The sequence below is a fragment of the Dicentrarchus labrax genome, unplaced genomic scaffold (genome assembly GCF_905237075.1).
Source record: "Dicentrarchus labrax unplaced genomic scaffold, dlabrax2021, whole genome shotgun sequence".
Classification (NCBI taxonomy): Eukaryota; Metazoa; Chordata; class Actinopteri; family Moronidae; genus Dicentrarchus; species Dicentrarchus labrax.
Genome location: NW_026136720.1, coordinates 11,437,988 through 11,453,490, shown reverse-complemented (window position 1 = coordinate 11,453,490; position 15,503 = coordinate 11,437,988). Strand labels below are relative to the sequence as shown.

The window sequence follows — 15,503 nt, the reverse complement described above, 5'->3', positions numbered from 1 at the left end:
TTTCTCTTGAAGTAGACTTTTTCTTTTTATACAATAACACACCTCTTGATGTGTCACACTTTGTCTTTGTCTTCTCCCAGCTGCTGTACATCCCACCTGTTTCCACTTTCAGTTCACTTCACTCCTACTGTAGAGCTCTGTAAGCCACAAAGCTGCGTGTTCCTGATGGAAATAAATAAATAATCCCACGCTCAGACACTTGACAATCACTAACAAAGTCGGAACATAAATAAACAAAATGGAGACATTTTCTCAGCGTGTGCTCACTTTCTACCTCTCTAGTTGGATGTTTTTGCTACGGTTAGAGTCAAATGGGCCTACAAGTATAGTGTTTATGGCTGGATGAATTTTGAAATGTGTGTGTTTAAGTGTGTGTGTTTATTTGGAAAATGCATTTAATTGGGCTGTGGGTTTACTGTTTAGACTGCATAAGTGTGACGTTTGAAGCTGTGATTGTTAGTCAGGAAACGCTGGCTGGTGGTGGTTTATTTGGGTCACTGTGTGTGTAGTAGACAAAGAGAGAAAACTCAATGGGACACAGAAAATGTTTTTTATGCCTGAGATGAGCCAGTGTTTGTTTAAAAGTTACAAAACTACTGAGCTGTAGGTTGAGGTTTTATGGGAAGTTACAGGAAGAAAACAAGTAAATGATGCGTTAATGTGCATTGCAGCACATTTTTCGTGCTAGCAGTGATTGAAAAGGTACTTAAATCCTTTAATTGAGTAAACACAGCTGATTTATTAAAAAAATGTCTGGCGAGTGTCAGATAAAATGTTTTAAAACTATGTAGTACTGTAGTCTCTACAGTTGGTAAGCATCTCTTCACATGTATGTCATACAATGTCTCCATTTACCAACTATATACTGCAGAGGGACAGTTACAGTTGGACAATGTAACACACCCATAATGTGAAAAACAGCAGTCTGCACACAGTGTCTACAGTACTGTTGATGTCATCCCAACACAGCCATAACCTGAAAGTATGTTGTTTTGAATGTTGGCCATATAGTTCTATTGTGTTTGCTGTCATTCGTCACTTTTACAGGCCATTAAGAGCTTTATGGTTACCTGTCTGGGAATTATGGAAGGAGACGCTTAAAGGTCCAGTGTGTAAAATTTAGGAGGATCTATTATCAGAAATGTAATATAATATTCATAAGTATGTTTTCATTAGTGTATAATCACCAGAAAATATGTTTTTCTTTATTAATATATTCACCTATCAACATTTATGCTTTGTGTCTATTTGTAGTCTGCTGCACTACTATGCATGTTGACATGTCTAGTTGAGATCTAATTAATGATATTTATCCCTAATCAATGATAAGTAACAATCATTGAAAATTAGCTCTGCTCCACTTGTTTTAGAGCACTACGAGCTTGGTGGCAGCTCATGTAATCAAGATTAGTTAATCAGTTCAAATCTATTGGCACTAAAGCTTGGAGGCCTGTGTGTGTGTGTGTGTGTGTGTGTGTGTGTGTGTGTGTGTGTGTGTGTGTGTGTGTGTGTGTGTGTGTGTGTGTGTGTGTGTGTGCGTGTGTGTGTGTCCCAAGTAGAGTAGGAGCTCCCTGGGTGACCATGCCTGGCTGCCTGCCCTCTCGCTGGAGATCTTCACGATTACTGTTGGAAATTACTCACAGATTGCAATGCATTCTGCACCCTAACATGCACTATTTGTGGCCCTCTCCCACATAAATACCACAATCATGTAAGAAAAGCTGTTTCTTTTTCTAAACAACTGAGAACCGTGAATCTACTAATGGAACTCTAATGCCCAAGTTTATAAGAATTTCTGCTCTCTCACCTCATTTCACTGATGCTTTCAGCCTACTGGAGACTATAACTTAATCTTCAATGTTGCAACTGTCAAGTGCTTCATCAAAACCTTAAGAAGATGAGACAGGGTAATATGGTCCAAAAAACTGTGAAGAGATATATTTGCCACTTACATATCCCACACACATAATGAACTAGTGAAAGTGGGTCCAATTTGTTAGGAGTTCATCTCTTAAAATGAGAGAAGATTTCGCACCTTTGCAGAGAACCTTCAGCTCCTGAATGAATATGTATCCATATTCTCCCTCCTCCAATGCATGATCTCCTCCTGTTTACATTTTAACAATACGGTAACAATTTACTAGAGAATAATGCATACTATCAAAAATGATACATCCTTCTGAAAACCACTAACTGCTGATCTCACATTTGTGCAGCTTCCCACCTCATCCAGACTGAACAGTTGATCCTCCTTAATGGAGGATCAACTGGATAACAACATTGTAGAAATGACTGGGGATTAAGGGGCTATTCTTTGGTTTGCTTTATCATGTGTTGAATTGCCAAATCCTTTCAGTTCACTCACACTCCATATATCAAGGGATAGAGATAGAAAAAACACAAAACAAGCTACCATTGTGCACAGTAAGTATAGTTCACATGGGGAGAAACACAATTGACATGTGAGTATGCCTGTGGATGTTTGTGTTAGTTTGTGTGCACACCAATTAATACATTTGCACACTTTCTATCTCCAACTATAGACTTAAAATTCAATTTAAATGAAAACAAACCATAATCCGAATTGTAACCATAGTTTTTTTCCACAGTTTTTACTTTGCTGTGTGACTTTCACTTTGTATGGCAAGGCTCAGCAGACATTTGGTTGGGACAAATGTGTCCTCAAGGGGGCTGAACAAAAGATGATCGACAATTTTTCCTTCACTCAGACGTCGATTAACTGCCCCAGCCTCTAATTGGCCGAGCGGACCTCTTGCTGGGCTGTCGTTGGTCTTTGCTCCTGATTTTTAAATAACTTGGCAGCTGTTCTGGGAACATTGCCAAAATCCCCTTAAACTATCAACTAAAGATGAATTAATTTGCAACAAAAAGCAGACAATGTTCTGGCCGTCAGCATCACTTTCTTTTTTGAGACTATGATTTTTTTATACATATTTTAAATCATAAAACGGGGATACAAACAGTTGCTTAACCGACTGCTTAAAGGGATTAAGAGGTGACCGTGAACTACTTGCTCATCTCCCAGGATGAAAACTGTCAATTTTTTTCTTTCAGTTGTGTGGAAATTTGATCCTCATACAGTATGAGAGTACACACACACACACACACACACACACACACACACACACACACACACACACACACACACACACACACACACACACAATGTTTAGCACAACTCTCAGGAGAATGGGCAGGGATGGGAGGGATATTGGACAGCGCACTGTTTTACACCATTTATGTCATCAATGCTGCTCATCAGTAATGGCTTTACTGTGTGTGCGTGTGTGAGGGAGTTGTCCTAAGGAAGTGTACACCCTGACACCAAACCTCTCACTGGGGTGGGATGACACTGTTTTAACCTGTTAACCCATAACCTAAGCCTTTTTGATAACTGGGACAGTCACATCTGCTGAAGATACACACCCAGAGCCGTAGCAGTAATAGGTTAATTACCACCAAAGTGCAATAACAAGCATATCCCATCTCACTTTATGAATAGAAGGGGCTGCAACTTTCTGGGCTCAACAATACATCTGTTATCTCAACCGAATGTGACCTCTGTGTGTACTTGGCTCTGGCCCTTTCACAACTTCTGCCCCAAAAAAAGAAACCGGTGTGGATTTGGATGGACTCCTATGCACATGTGAGAAAGTGCCAAAGAGATCTTTGTTTACTTCAGAATCATTGAGACTGCCTGCTCGCGGCCAAGGCAACACCTAGCAGGATCTGCTGCTTGAACCCAAATACAGCTGTTTTTTACTCTTACCGGCAGAGCCTGAGGGAATCTCAGAGGAACAAACACCAGGTTCAGAAAGATGATCGTCACATTCTGTGGCTGGAAATGCATGCTCACATATCCCAAACTTAACAATTAAGGGATTAGTCCAATGCCATGACACACATTTTTGTGATCCAATCCATTTGAGTCACTCCTATTTACTAGAAAATAAGTCATACAAGACTCTTTCTATCTCCACCCTGTAATATTCTATTTTTCTATCTGCAATGTCTATGATTCTCAAATCAGTCAGCTCATTGTCTCCTATATCTATCATATCCTATCATATTTTCAGTACCCCAGCTAGACATCTTTTACAAAGTGTAAATAATGGCTTTATTAATGTTTGACCTGTCATTTACTAATGCTTTATATATCAGTAGCCATTAGAGCCCAGAGAGAACTTATGGGTTGTCTGTTCTTCCTCCAGCATGACACTTTTCTTTGTTTTTTCATCAGCCTTTTGGAAAAAGGCCCATAATCCATTTGTAAACAGCTTTTTACCATACAACTACAGACTTAGTGGATTACTGTAAGTACTATAATTGCCTATATCATATAATGTGACTTTCCCTCTTTTGTTTCTATTGTATGCACTATCAAATAGAATACGCAATGTTACAAAATACACCGAAGCGACAAACACAGTGGTTGGATAAAGTCTGAGGATGTGGAGTGGCCGGTCTCAACTCGGTCCTGGCTGGCAGCGGTACAGATGCTGAGTGCCCCTCCCCTCCAGAAACAGCAGGGGAGTTTGCTGTCTGTCTTTCTGCCGGGGCGAACTGCCACAGAGTAACCAGCCATCCAACACACACACACACACACACACCACACACACACACACACACACACACACACACACACACACACACACACAGAGTGCACCAAGAGTTCAGTGTGCGTTTACCTACAATTAAGGGGAGTGGAAATATTTGGGGGGAAGTATTCAGTTTATCCATCCACTGTTCTTTCGGTAGGAACGAGTTTCGCGTACTTTCTCCGCGCATCAGGCAATTAAAGGGGGACCGACGCTGCTGTCCGCAGGTTGGGCATGTGTTGCATGTGAGAGAAGACGGAGTGCGCAGGTAAGGTGAAACAATAACGACAATAACGACAATGTAAATCATACGCCGTTTATTCAAAACTTAGCCTTTAACTTTGCGTGCGGAGTTCAAATGAATGTACCCAACTGCATTTTAGTTGTGACAAAGTGACATTTGCTCAGCTATTGCCTTTGCCATATGTTGCATTACAGTAAACAACCGAGGTTAGTTGATGTTATCAGTACAGGGTTTTCTTAATTAATGTTTTTGACATAGACATAGACCTACACATCCTACTTTACCGTTGATATGTGTATCTATGACCTATGATCTATATGGATTTGACATAATCCAACTTTACGTAACTTCTGCAGAACAGTTTCTAAACTGAACCTGTCAAAATCTGGATTTTAACTGCATGCATCTCCAAAATGTCACCGTTGAACAAATACTGAACAGGTTTGATTAAAAAATGGTGCCAACTAACTTTTCACAAAATAGCCTATTATGGATTTTGAAAGGATTTTGCTATTCTATAAATAATTGTATCAACCTATAAGGAACATGCAAACTGGAATTGTAAAATCACCAATCTCAATGTATCAATGTAATTCATGCTATTCATCAGACAGCCATAATGTATTTTTTTTAACTGTGTAAACGGTAATGGGGTGATAGTGTTTCAATGAACAAAAGCACATTAATGTAATCTATTCAAACCTTTTGGTCAGTGCAGCTGAATTTGCAGTCTCAGATCAATTCATCACGATGCATTAATGTTTTATTTTACACCACTGATAGATATATAGGACTGGAAAGGTACAGATTTAAATAGATAATAGTAGAATTTAGTTGAGTGGCAGAATGTTTGGGTACCAAATGTGTTTTAGAGTGTTTGGACAGTATTTGGGGGGGGCTCCAGATACTTTCAAATTGAATGTGACTAGGTGCACTTAAACAGCCAAGTCCTTTTCCCTAGTCCCAAATGTTCACATTCCAGATCTACAGTACATTAAACATATTACTGTGAATATGCTTTGCTTATGGAGCTCACTGAGATATGTTGCTTTACTGTGCAGCATAAAGGAAAAAGAAACAGTCACGTAGGTTTAGTGGTGTAGTTATTTAGCCATCCTTCCCCTGTCTGTATATCTAACAGTCTCAAGGACCCACTCTCCACTTACTGCGCTTCTAACGGTTTATCTAACTCCCTACAAGGAGCTTTGGGTTGAAGTGTGAGAGAGGCAAAGAAACAGTTGAAAGGAGGCAGAGAGATGAGAGTTGTGTGGGGATTGATTTCTTTGGCAATGTTTCAGGGCTTTCGATCAGCGTGAATGAGGTAAATAAATGATTTGTGCTTCGGGCCTCAGAAAATCTTCTGTTGTCTGATTTTCTTTAAACACTGTCCAATTGTTACGTCACTGAAGTGGTGTCTGCCAGGCATACTTAATGCAGACTGCTGTATGCACAGGCAGTCACAGGTTCACTTGACTGGAGATGGGTCAGTCTGAGGACTGCTGCTGAAATCACTGCCTGGAGATGTATACATGTGAACTTGAAGGACTTGAAGGGACTTTTGTAAAGTGACAACACACTGTGCAGATGAAACTATATCCTAATCTAATTTCTGTTAGTGCTCTGGTATGATTGGGAAAGTGGATTTAATAATAAGTTGTAATGTGAAACTGGTTGAAGGGTTTTGGTGGGGTATGTGGGTTCCTATATCAATCAATTCAAATCCATGCTGCGCTAACCCTGAGCCTCCCAGGTGCTTTGATTCACTCCTGTTCTTTATGGCGTGTCTGGACGGATCCAACATTACCCTAAAAATCCCAGCATCAATATTCAGCTGTGTTTTGAATGGCCTACAGCACCATTCCTGCGCTCTGTGACAACGCCACGCAGTTCATGCCGAGGCGTTTTCCTGGACGGTGATGAAAACTAAAAACTGAAAGAGTGCTTTCTCAAAACTCAACAGGTTTTGGGTGGAAAGTCTTATTAAAACATACTTGTAGCCATGCTGCAGGCTATCCTAGCCTTATATGGTTATGTTTCCAGAAATCCTTCAGTACAGACAGACATAACAGCTAGGACACCTTTACTGCAGTGATGTTAGTATGTTTAGAGAGTCTACAACGGGTAGGTGCCAATGACTTGCAGACAGACAGCCCGGCTGGGTTTGCCTGCCCTGCAGCTCTGTGGCCTCGGTGGTTCCTCTGTCTATATTGAACTGTACTGGAGCCGATGTGGTGGTAACTGCATAACAAAGGCCTTCTTGTGATAGCAAAAGAACAATAGAGTAGCTTCCCACGTTTGTAGAAGACTTAAAAGCTCTTGAGAAAAGTTGTTGCATAGCATACATGGGTGTACCCCTGTGTCCTCAGGCCATCAGGAGACAAGTGAGAGCACTTCCAACTGTCACTGTTTTCATGCCCTATTGCTCCCATCTGCCTACCTCAGGATGGTATTAGCTTGCACACACACACACACACACACATATGTTCATACGTGCAGCGTCTCATACACATTCAGAGCACGTCCGGGTCGTGCCCAGTTCAGTGTGTGTAGGGTTACTTGTTTTGTTGTCCTTTATCAACAAAACTATCGCCATGTTTATCTATATGGCGTTGTCTCGGTTACATGGTTGCCCCTCCGTTTTGAAAAGCCCCACGACTTTGTTTCCACTTGCTGTTTTTTCTGTTTCCATCTTCCCTTTTGAAAACAGTTACACCGTAGATCCAGTATCACTTCTTGCCCCCACCCTTGATGTGACAGCAGACCTGAGCTGCAGTTTTCTCAGTTGTATATAGTTGAATAGCCTTTCACTGACAAAGACTGGAGGATTAAACGACAACATTAAACATAAAGTGAGTCTTTAACAAAGACAGCACAAGCACTATTATCTGTCTTTGGTGTATTTGGTTACCATACCAGCAGTTGCCCAGAGTATTCCCTTACGAGTGTTTTAAGATAACAGCTTAGGGAGGGACAAAATGCGGAGAGACAGGACCTCAGGGTTGGAATTTTATCCATCTCCCTTGGTTTTCCCCACAGACATACTCTTCACTTCTTAAATGGAAGTAATTCCACAGGAATGTCCTCTCGTCTGGGCATTGCCATTCATTGATTTCATGCATACAGGTTTCAGGCAAAGTGTGATTGTCATGAGATGTCTGTCATGTTTAATGTGGTGTTGTGAATGTGTTTATGTGATGAAAAAAGAAAAATCCTTACTCGGAACTCTGTTACTAGGGCAGTGGAGTTAACTGTCAAGACTCCACTGTTGTTTAGTTGTGTGAGAGGGGCTTTCTCTAATCAGACAGCCTGTGGATTTCTGATTTATAGGATTTATTAGAAGGTAAACGGCTGCAGGAAATACAGACTTTCCTAATGGCAAAGGATCAAATTATCCCTTTTTTAGTCCACAGAGAGGTATTAGATATCCTTACCCAACATGTTTTGTACTATGCATTCATTCGTTATTTAGGGCTAATTTACTGCAGCATTCTCAACTTCAAAGCCAATCTATGTCTGCATCACCATGTTTGCATGATTACATTTTGTATGTTTGGCAATTTATTTTGCATTTAGTTTTTGGAGTGATATGTAATTTCCCGAGAGATATGCATGCTGTGCCGATAGATACAGTGTTTCACTCAGATAAGGTGGAGTAATGTTTGTGTTTCAAAACCAAAATGAATCACAGCCTGCTGCCTTGATGTTTACTTTATGATCTGAGCAAACAAATTACAGAAAAAATGCAAGTGATACTCTAAAAGTTGCCAAAAAGCTTGAGTGTAATGTATGTAGTTTGAGGTTTTTGATCTCAGTCCAGAATAGGCTTACATTGGCACAAGGATCACATGCTCTCTACAACAGTTAATTCTCAGCATACAGTTAAACACACTGAGATGTGGACTATGCGTGTGAAGTGTTAACATTGTTACGGCAAGACAGTTAAGAGAGAAGTTAGAACATGTTGATGCTGGACCATTCAGATCAGTGTTACTAGTTTTTATTAGTAGCCTGTGGACACAGAGCTGACAGTTCTATTTCACTTTGTTGCTAGGAGTATTTTAGCTTGTTATGGAAAGTGAAATAAATTACCCTTTCTCTAAAATATATGCTATATTACAGTGCCAAGACATAAAGGGAAAGAGTGGTGCTTGTCTGTATGAACAGTGTTGTGTTTCCTTCTTTACTGGCGTCTAAAACTGGAGCTACAGCTTTAAAATTTAATGCTCCTTGTATATGCTTTATAGTTTGTGTTCAGTTAAAACACAAACAGTGTGGCCTGGTGGCGGTCCTGTATTTTTCCCTACGAGACATGAACTCACGCAGACTCACAGGGGAATTACATGCTTGCTTAAATGTAAGGTTGAAAAAAGATGATTGACTGTTGCCAAGAAAAACAACTAATGTCTTGAGAGCTAGAAACAATTACCTATGTTGTTCTGCCAGGTCAATGCCTGTGGTCAGGGAATAAAGACAAATAGCCGTGCTAATGCACTCTGTCCTGTGGAGATGGAGGGGTTTGATAATAATGTACTCTACGGGGCACCTGGGTGTTGCTAAATGCCTCATTAGGGGAGGTCTCTGTGTGAGAATGCCCATGGCCAGAGCACTTATTCACCATCTGCTCCTTCCTCATCTCTGCTGACAACTTCTACAGGGTATATTGTGTCTTTGTGTCCAGCTGCTTTGAATTTCTTAGCATCTTAATTTCTAAATTTTGAATCGTTGCTAATTAATGGCTGCTGGGGAATGGTTGTTTTATGGCACGTATGTGCTGTATTGGTTTGATGTTGAGCCCGAAAGCCAGTATATTTGAGGAGTTGACATCTATACGATGGTATATGTTGGGCTGAGATCAGAAGCCAGCAGCACCATATTGGCTGCTAGCTTTAAATCTGTCACCATCGCCATCAGGATTGTTTCCCATCAACCCCTGCACCGTGTGCCGGCCATGCTGCCAAAGACAACAGGGACTCTAGCCGCCAGGAAACAGGGGTGTTAGCTTAACCCACATGGCACGAGCTGTCGGTTTCTTTCTCACCTCTCACTCTTTGTCTTTGTGTCTCTTTTCATCTCTATTATTCACTCTTTCAGAATTATTGACTGACTGGCAACGCATATTATGTCTTTCATTGCTATACAGCGTGACAGTCTCCTGTTGTCATCCTCCTCTCAACAGATGGAGAGTTTTTAATGTCCCTCTTCTAACACTTGATCTCACTCCTTTGTTTGTGCTGTATTCTTCTAGAGGGGTGCTGCACAGGCCCGTACTGCTGATAGATGTGGGCACTCAAGCGGTGAAGAGAGATACATTACGCAAACACTACTCACATGGGTGAAATTGTGTCACTGCTCCCCTGAAGATACCGTGGGGAGGATAAGCCCCACCACCAGCACTATCACTGTCATTCACAAAGAGTGCAAAGACTTTAAACCTGCTGGCTTTCTCACTCTCTTTGCTGATTGCCCATCCATCACACACAGCTCCATATCTGTATTTCTAACCCTGAAGGTGTGAAGGTGCTTCAATTTGTCATCTTAGATAAACAGCGGTCTGTTTATCAGGGTCTAATCCTCGCCACTTTAAAGCTACGGGGTGCTTGGATGCGTGCCACTCTGCCCCGATTCTCAGTAATTAATTCTGAATTCAAGTTTCCAGATGACAAAACTGGACAGTGAAAATAAAATAAGTGAAATGAGTTGTACTTTTACAGCTTCCATTTGGCAGTTTACATTTTATCATGCAATCCAAATCTGTGTGCGCAAGCGTGAATGAATGTATGTGCTCAGATTGTGTAATTATATAAATTCCTACATGCTGTAGACAGTATATGTCCCAAACGGTGATTGTATCTTCTCTTGTCTATATGTCCAGTTGCTCATGTTTGGTTTCATTATTTAAGATATGTGAATGTGTGTATGCCACATTGGATCTATTAATCTAGGTTGACAGTGTTTATGTTGTCACAAGACAGGTTGATGTGTGTTATCTGACACGGGGGTGGAAGGATAGTAATGAGGGAGATGTAGCAATAAGGTCGAAGGGGGTATACATTCTTTCGATGCGTTCATTAATTTCTTCATCGGTTGTCTGGTTAATTAGTAGCTAGATGGCAATGTAATGTGCAGGAATTCAGGTTTAAAAACAATGTTAAGCTTGTAGCTTTTTGTGGTTTTGAGAGTTGTTCAGACACTACTTGTTAACTTTTCATTAACCCTTAGTTCCAGATTTCATTCTTAGTTGTCTCCTAATAAAAATTACACAGATACATATTATTATTTGCATGGCCTGTGTCCTGTGCTGATTTTAGTTTCAGCATCAATGAAAAGACATCTGCTGCTCTCTAAACTATAAACCACAAATGTATTAAAATGGACAACTACTGAAGTTCCCTACTGAAAATGTCCAGTTTCTTCCCCAATGATTTCACCTTGTCACGTGTTCAATTAGTGCACATCGCTCAAGTTCTCCTTGCTTATTAGTAAGAGAAAAGCCGGTGAGTGTTCCCATGACTGCTCACTTATACATTGACAACACTTTGCATTGAGTGTGAACTAATGTCTGTGCTATAGGCCTCTTTAATGCACTGTGAAGTCCTAGACAGGACATGGCCCATTTTTTGTACACCACATAAAGGAGGAGCTGACAAGGTCATCAGCCAATGCTTAAACTATTGGCAAGTATCATTTAGCTAAAGAATTAAATTAGTTATTCAAGTCAAAAGAAGATGGAAGAGAGAGAGAGAAACTGAGAAAGGCATGGCAGAGTGAAAGATAGTAGAATGTGACTGTTTTGTTAGCCTGACCTTTGTTGTGGGCAAACAGATTTAAAGGCGACACAAAAGGAAAGCCAGTGACAGGCAACAGCTGATGTAGGATGGGTAAAGAGAGGGGACATGCCTGTAGGGCTCCATGGTGAAACAGCTGAATAGCCATAAGAGAAACCTGTGTACATATCCTGCGTGAAGTTAGATGTGACTACACACACACACACACACACACACACACACACACACACACACACACACACACACACTCACACTCATGCACATCTACACACACACTCACACTTATAATTGCTCCTCCCTAGCTTGACTCTCTTCTCCGGTCTCCCTCCAGGGTTTGCAGAAAAGGACAGAGTGAAAACGGAACAACACCACTCCACGCACCATGAAGACAGAGGACTCTGTTAATCAGAGTCTGAATGCTGTTGGGGCTCTGCAGTGCATGTCTGGCAGTAATTATGATGGCAAAGGGAAGAGGATTAAGGTGCTATCCCATCCAGGGGTCCTATTAGTGGGACTGATGTTGTTGGCCACACTCCCTTTTGGAGCAAGCATCAAACAAAGTGTCCCCAGAGTCAAACTCAGTCATAGAGGTAAGAACTGAAATATTGTTGTTTTTATTGTTGTTACATATTTACATTTACTTTTATAATTTCATATTATTACAGTATGTGTCTAAGGCAGTCTGAGAGCAAAAAAAAAGTTTGGGTAATTTGGGATATTTAATCTCATGCCAACAACCTTAATTATTTGTGCACTTGCACACAGCTGGAGTTCTTGTTAAAGCTACATGCCATATATGAATCTGTTGAGTCTCACGTATGAGTCCCTTTTTTTTGGTCTTCTTTAGCCATTTTTTTCTATTGGTGTCTAACTGTGCCTTGTCTGTCTCTCTCTATAACATTTTGTCTCAACTTGTCTCTATTTCTTATGTGGTTTTGTGCACACATCCATGAGGAAAAGTGAAAAGAAAGATTAGTAGCCTCAGTTGCACTGTTAAAGTAAATGGTCTTTGAAACACGACTGTAGAGTGAGAGATTTAACACTTACTGATCCATTAGCCCACTTTATAATTCCCTGTTTGTCACATGTCAGTTTTTATAAAACACAATGTTGTTGCAGTCCAGTCCTATATGTCTAATTCACACACAGAACATACAAGTCATGTTGACACTCTTGGTCGATAGGAGACTGTCGATCAATCTGTTTTGTGTATATTAGCAGGTCCTGGCAATGTGCACTCTGTCTATGTGTTTAGTTTTGCGTCAACTGGATGTGTTTGCTTTGTGCCACTGGGGGAAAGCTAAATTATTGCTCCCCTTAAAACCCATTCTAAACTTCAGTGCAAACTTTACTTCAAAGTCTCCATCCCTCATGCTATGTATCAGCTACAAGAAACCACACAAATGAACTTCAGTCTGCTCCATAAAATTGAATCCCCACTGTGACCTAAAAGTAAACTTACTCTGACTTCAACCTCCAAAAGCTTTCTTCTGGTCAAAGGCTTTCAAAGCCCAGTGTAGCTGGAAATAGATACACATGTATGTCCTGAGTGTCCAACATAAATATATGTAAGTAGCTGCAGGAATAATGATTGCTAGGGACAGTGTTTACTCAGCTTCTAGGCTAGTATTTAGCTCTACAGTTTGTCTCATTTTATATTTGTTCCAAACCAACAGTTGATAAAATAAAATAGTTCATCATTTCATAGTTGATTGCATTTTAATGGGGCCATATATCTGAGACACGTTTTTTGATACTCTATCAGGGTGTGTCTGTTGGCTTTGACTGTGAGCACGGCTGACTAAACTTTATTTTCATTCAAGAGAACTGCCATCTAACTATACAGCAGTCTGCTTTGGACTTCAGATAAACAACAGTAGAACAATGTCCATGTTTGGCTCTCTCAGTCCGAATGACTGAAGCAAAGTAACAAAATCAAAAGCAAAATCACCTCCAACCCAGTGCACACATCATGCACCCATATTGTCATCATCTCATCAGTGCACACTCTTCAAAAGCAACACCACCCAGCACTGATTACTCTTTAAACATCACATCACATCACCCTCCTGTGAAAGCTCAACTTCAATGAGTGAAGGGTGAAATGATCAAAGTGAAATCATCCCTGATTGAATGAACACCTCCAAAACAACTGGCTTCTACTCCAAACTTCCAGACTTTCCTCTGAAAAACAAATCTTGACTCAAGTTCAAGTTCCATCCAGAGTCATGACACAGACAAAGTGGCCTTCTGCCAAATGAAAAGTAGAATCATCTGGTCATGATTTAAATATTTTTAAAATGTTGCACATTCAGAGTGTTGTTATTCTTATGCTCTTAATATGCAACCAAAAGGATTGTTACACCACATGCATTCTATCTGTTGCGTTGTGGCCTGTATTACTCAAAAGCTACAGTTTATTAGTCATGCACAGCAGAATTTATAGGACATTTTTCTTTCTTTCTTTCTCTTTGTAAACAGGCTAAATACTTAACCTTCTTTTAGTGAACAAATTTGCTTAGTAACAGCAAATCCAAACACATTTCAGTGAATTAAATCTGGCTTTGCTTGAACTCATCTTTATTAATTCCTTATCAACATCACTGTTTGACTTAACATTTCATACCGCCTGTGATGTTACTCTGTGTATTCAAACCATGGACAGAACATCCTACACTGCATATTAATGGCAGACCGAGGCTGTGCTCATGCAACAAGAAGCACAGCTAGCTTAGATCCAGAGTACAATGATCAGTAGGTTACTTACTTCTAATTAATATTGTTCTAATTAATGCTTAAATTGTCTTCAAACATATGGCAGATTCATACAGCCTACAACCCTAACCCTATCTAATCTAAGCAATCTAAGCAATCAAAGCATTACCTTACTTGCCTGTGTTAGGTGGTCTTTACTTAATATCAGACATTATAGTATTATAGAGCTCAAATCTAGTCTATCAGCACAGCCTAAACTTGTCTGCAGCATGCCAGCATGGTGATGTCTTAAATAAATGTGTGGATGAGAGTGCCTCAGAGCTCCAACAGATGAGCTAATCAAGAGCTGTTAAGGGGTCCGAGGTGCTCTCTTCTTTGGAGAAAGGTGTGGAACATTATGCTAAGCGGCAACCGCTAAGCAGGCGGTTTCAGCGGGCTCATAGTGCAGTGTGTTTACAGAACAGATTAGCGTTAGCCAAGGGCTAGCAGGCCTAATCTCTTTGTAAGGTTTAGTCTGCTTGGGGCATGATGTGTGTGTAGGGGTGAGAGATATGAGCATGTGGGGGTGCTGTGTGTGTGTGAGCTCGTGTATAGCAGGAGGTATTAAGCAGGATTGCGTGGTGTGGAGCGGTCCTAGAAGTTCAAATATTGAGGGTTGGTAACCTCTCCGATCCTTCACACCAAGAGGGTAATCACAATGTCAATCCTTTCAGAGTGACTCCCACTGGACTCCCCCGCATTGAGACTGTTTATTCAAGACATGTTGCTATACTGCCACACTGAAAAGAGCCTGGTGATAGAAGAGATTTCCTCAAATCAAGGAGATCAAGGACACAATACTGAGCTGAGAATGTAGTCAGTATTCAGCTCCCAGACCTTGGAAGCTTGGTGTCTGAATACCATCAGATACTAATGGAAACAGCCTGTATACAGTATATTTTAACTCTTCATATACATTTATTTAAAGCGTTACAACTATAGATCATACTGAAGTCAACAACACACTATACCATCATTTAATTGGTGAGCAACCAGTAATCCAACTGCTCCTGATACAATATCATATTGCCCATGACAGTTCATGTTTATGAAGATGTCAGTCATCCGCAGTTGAGTTCTAGTCAAGAAAGAACTGGTAGA

The 15,503-nt window shown here is 40.6% G+C and overlaps 1 protein-coding gene across 1 annotated transcript in view; it reads left to right on the top strand.

Moving 5' to 3' along the window:
* The first annotated feature begins 4,617 nt into the window (after positions 1-4,617).
* The window catches only part of sema3d (sema domain, immunoglobulin domain (Ig), short basic domain, secreted, (semaphorin) 3D), a 31,784-nt gene continuing 20,898 nt past the window's right edge, over positions 4,618-15,503 (top strand). Inside the window, 2 exon segments of the mRNA XM_051382523.1 lie at positions 4,618-4,887; positions 11,980-12,238. Coding sequence (XP_051238483.1) covers positions 12,031-12,238 — 208 coding nt within the window. The 5' untranslated portion in view covers positions 4,618-4,887; positions 11,980-12,030.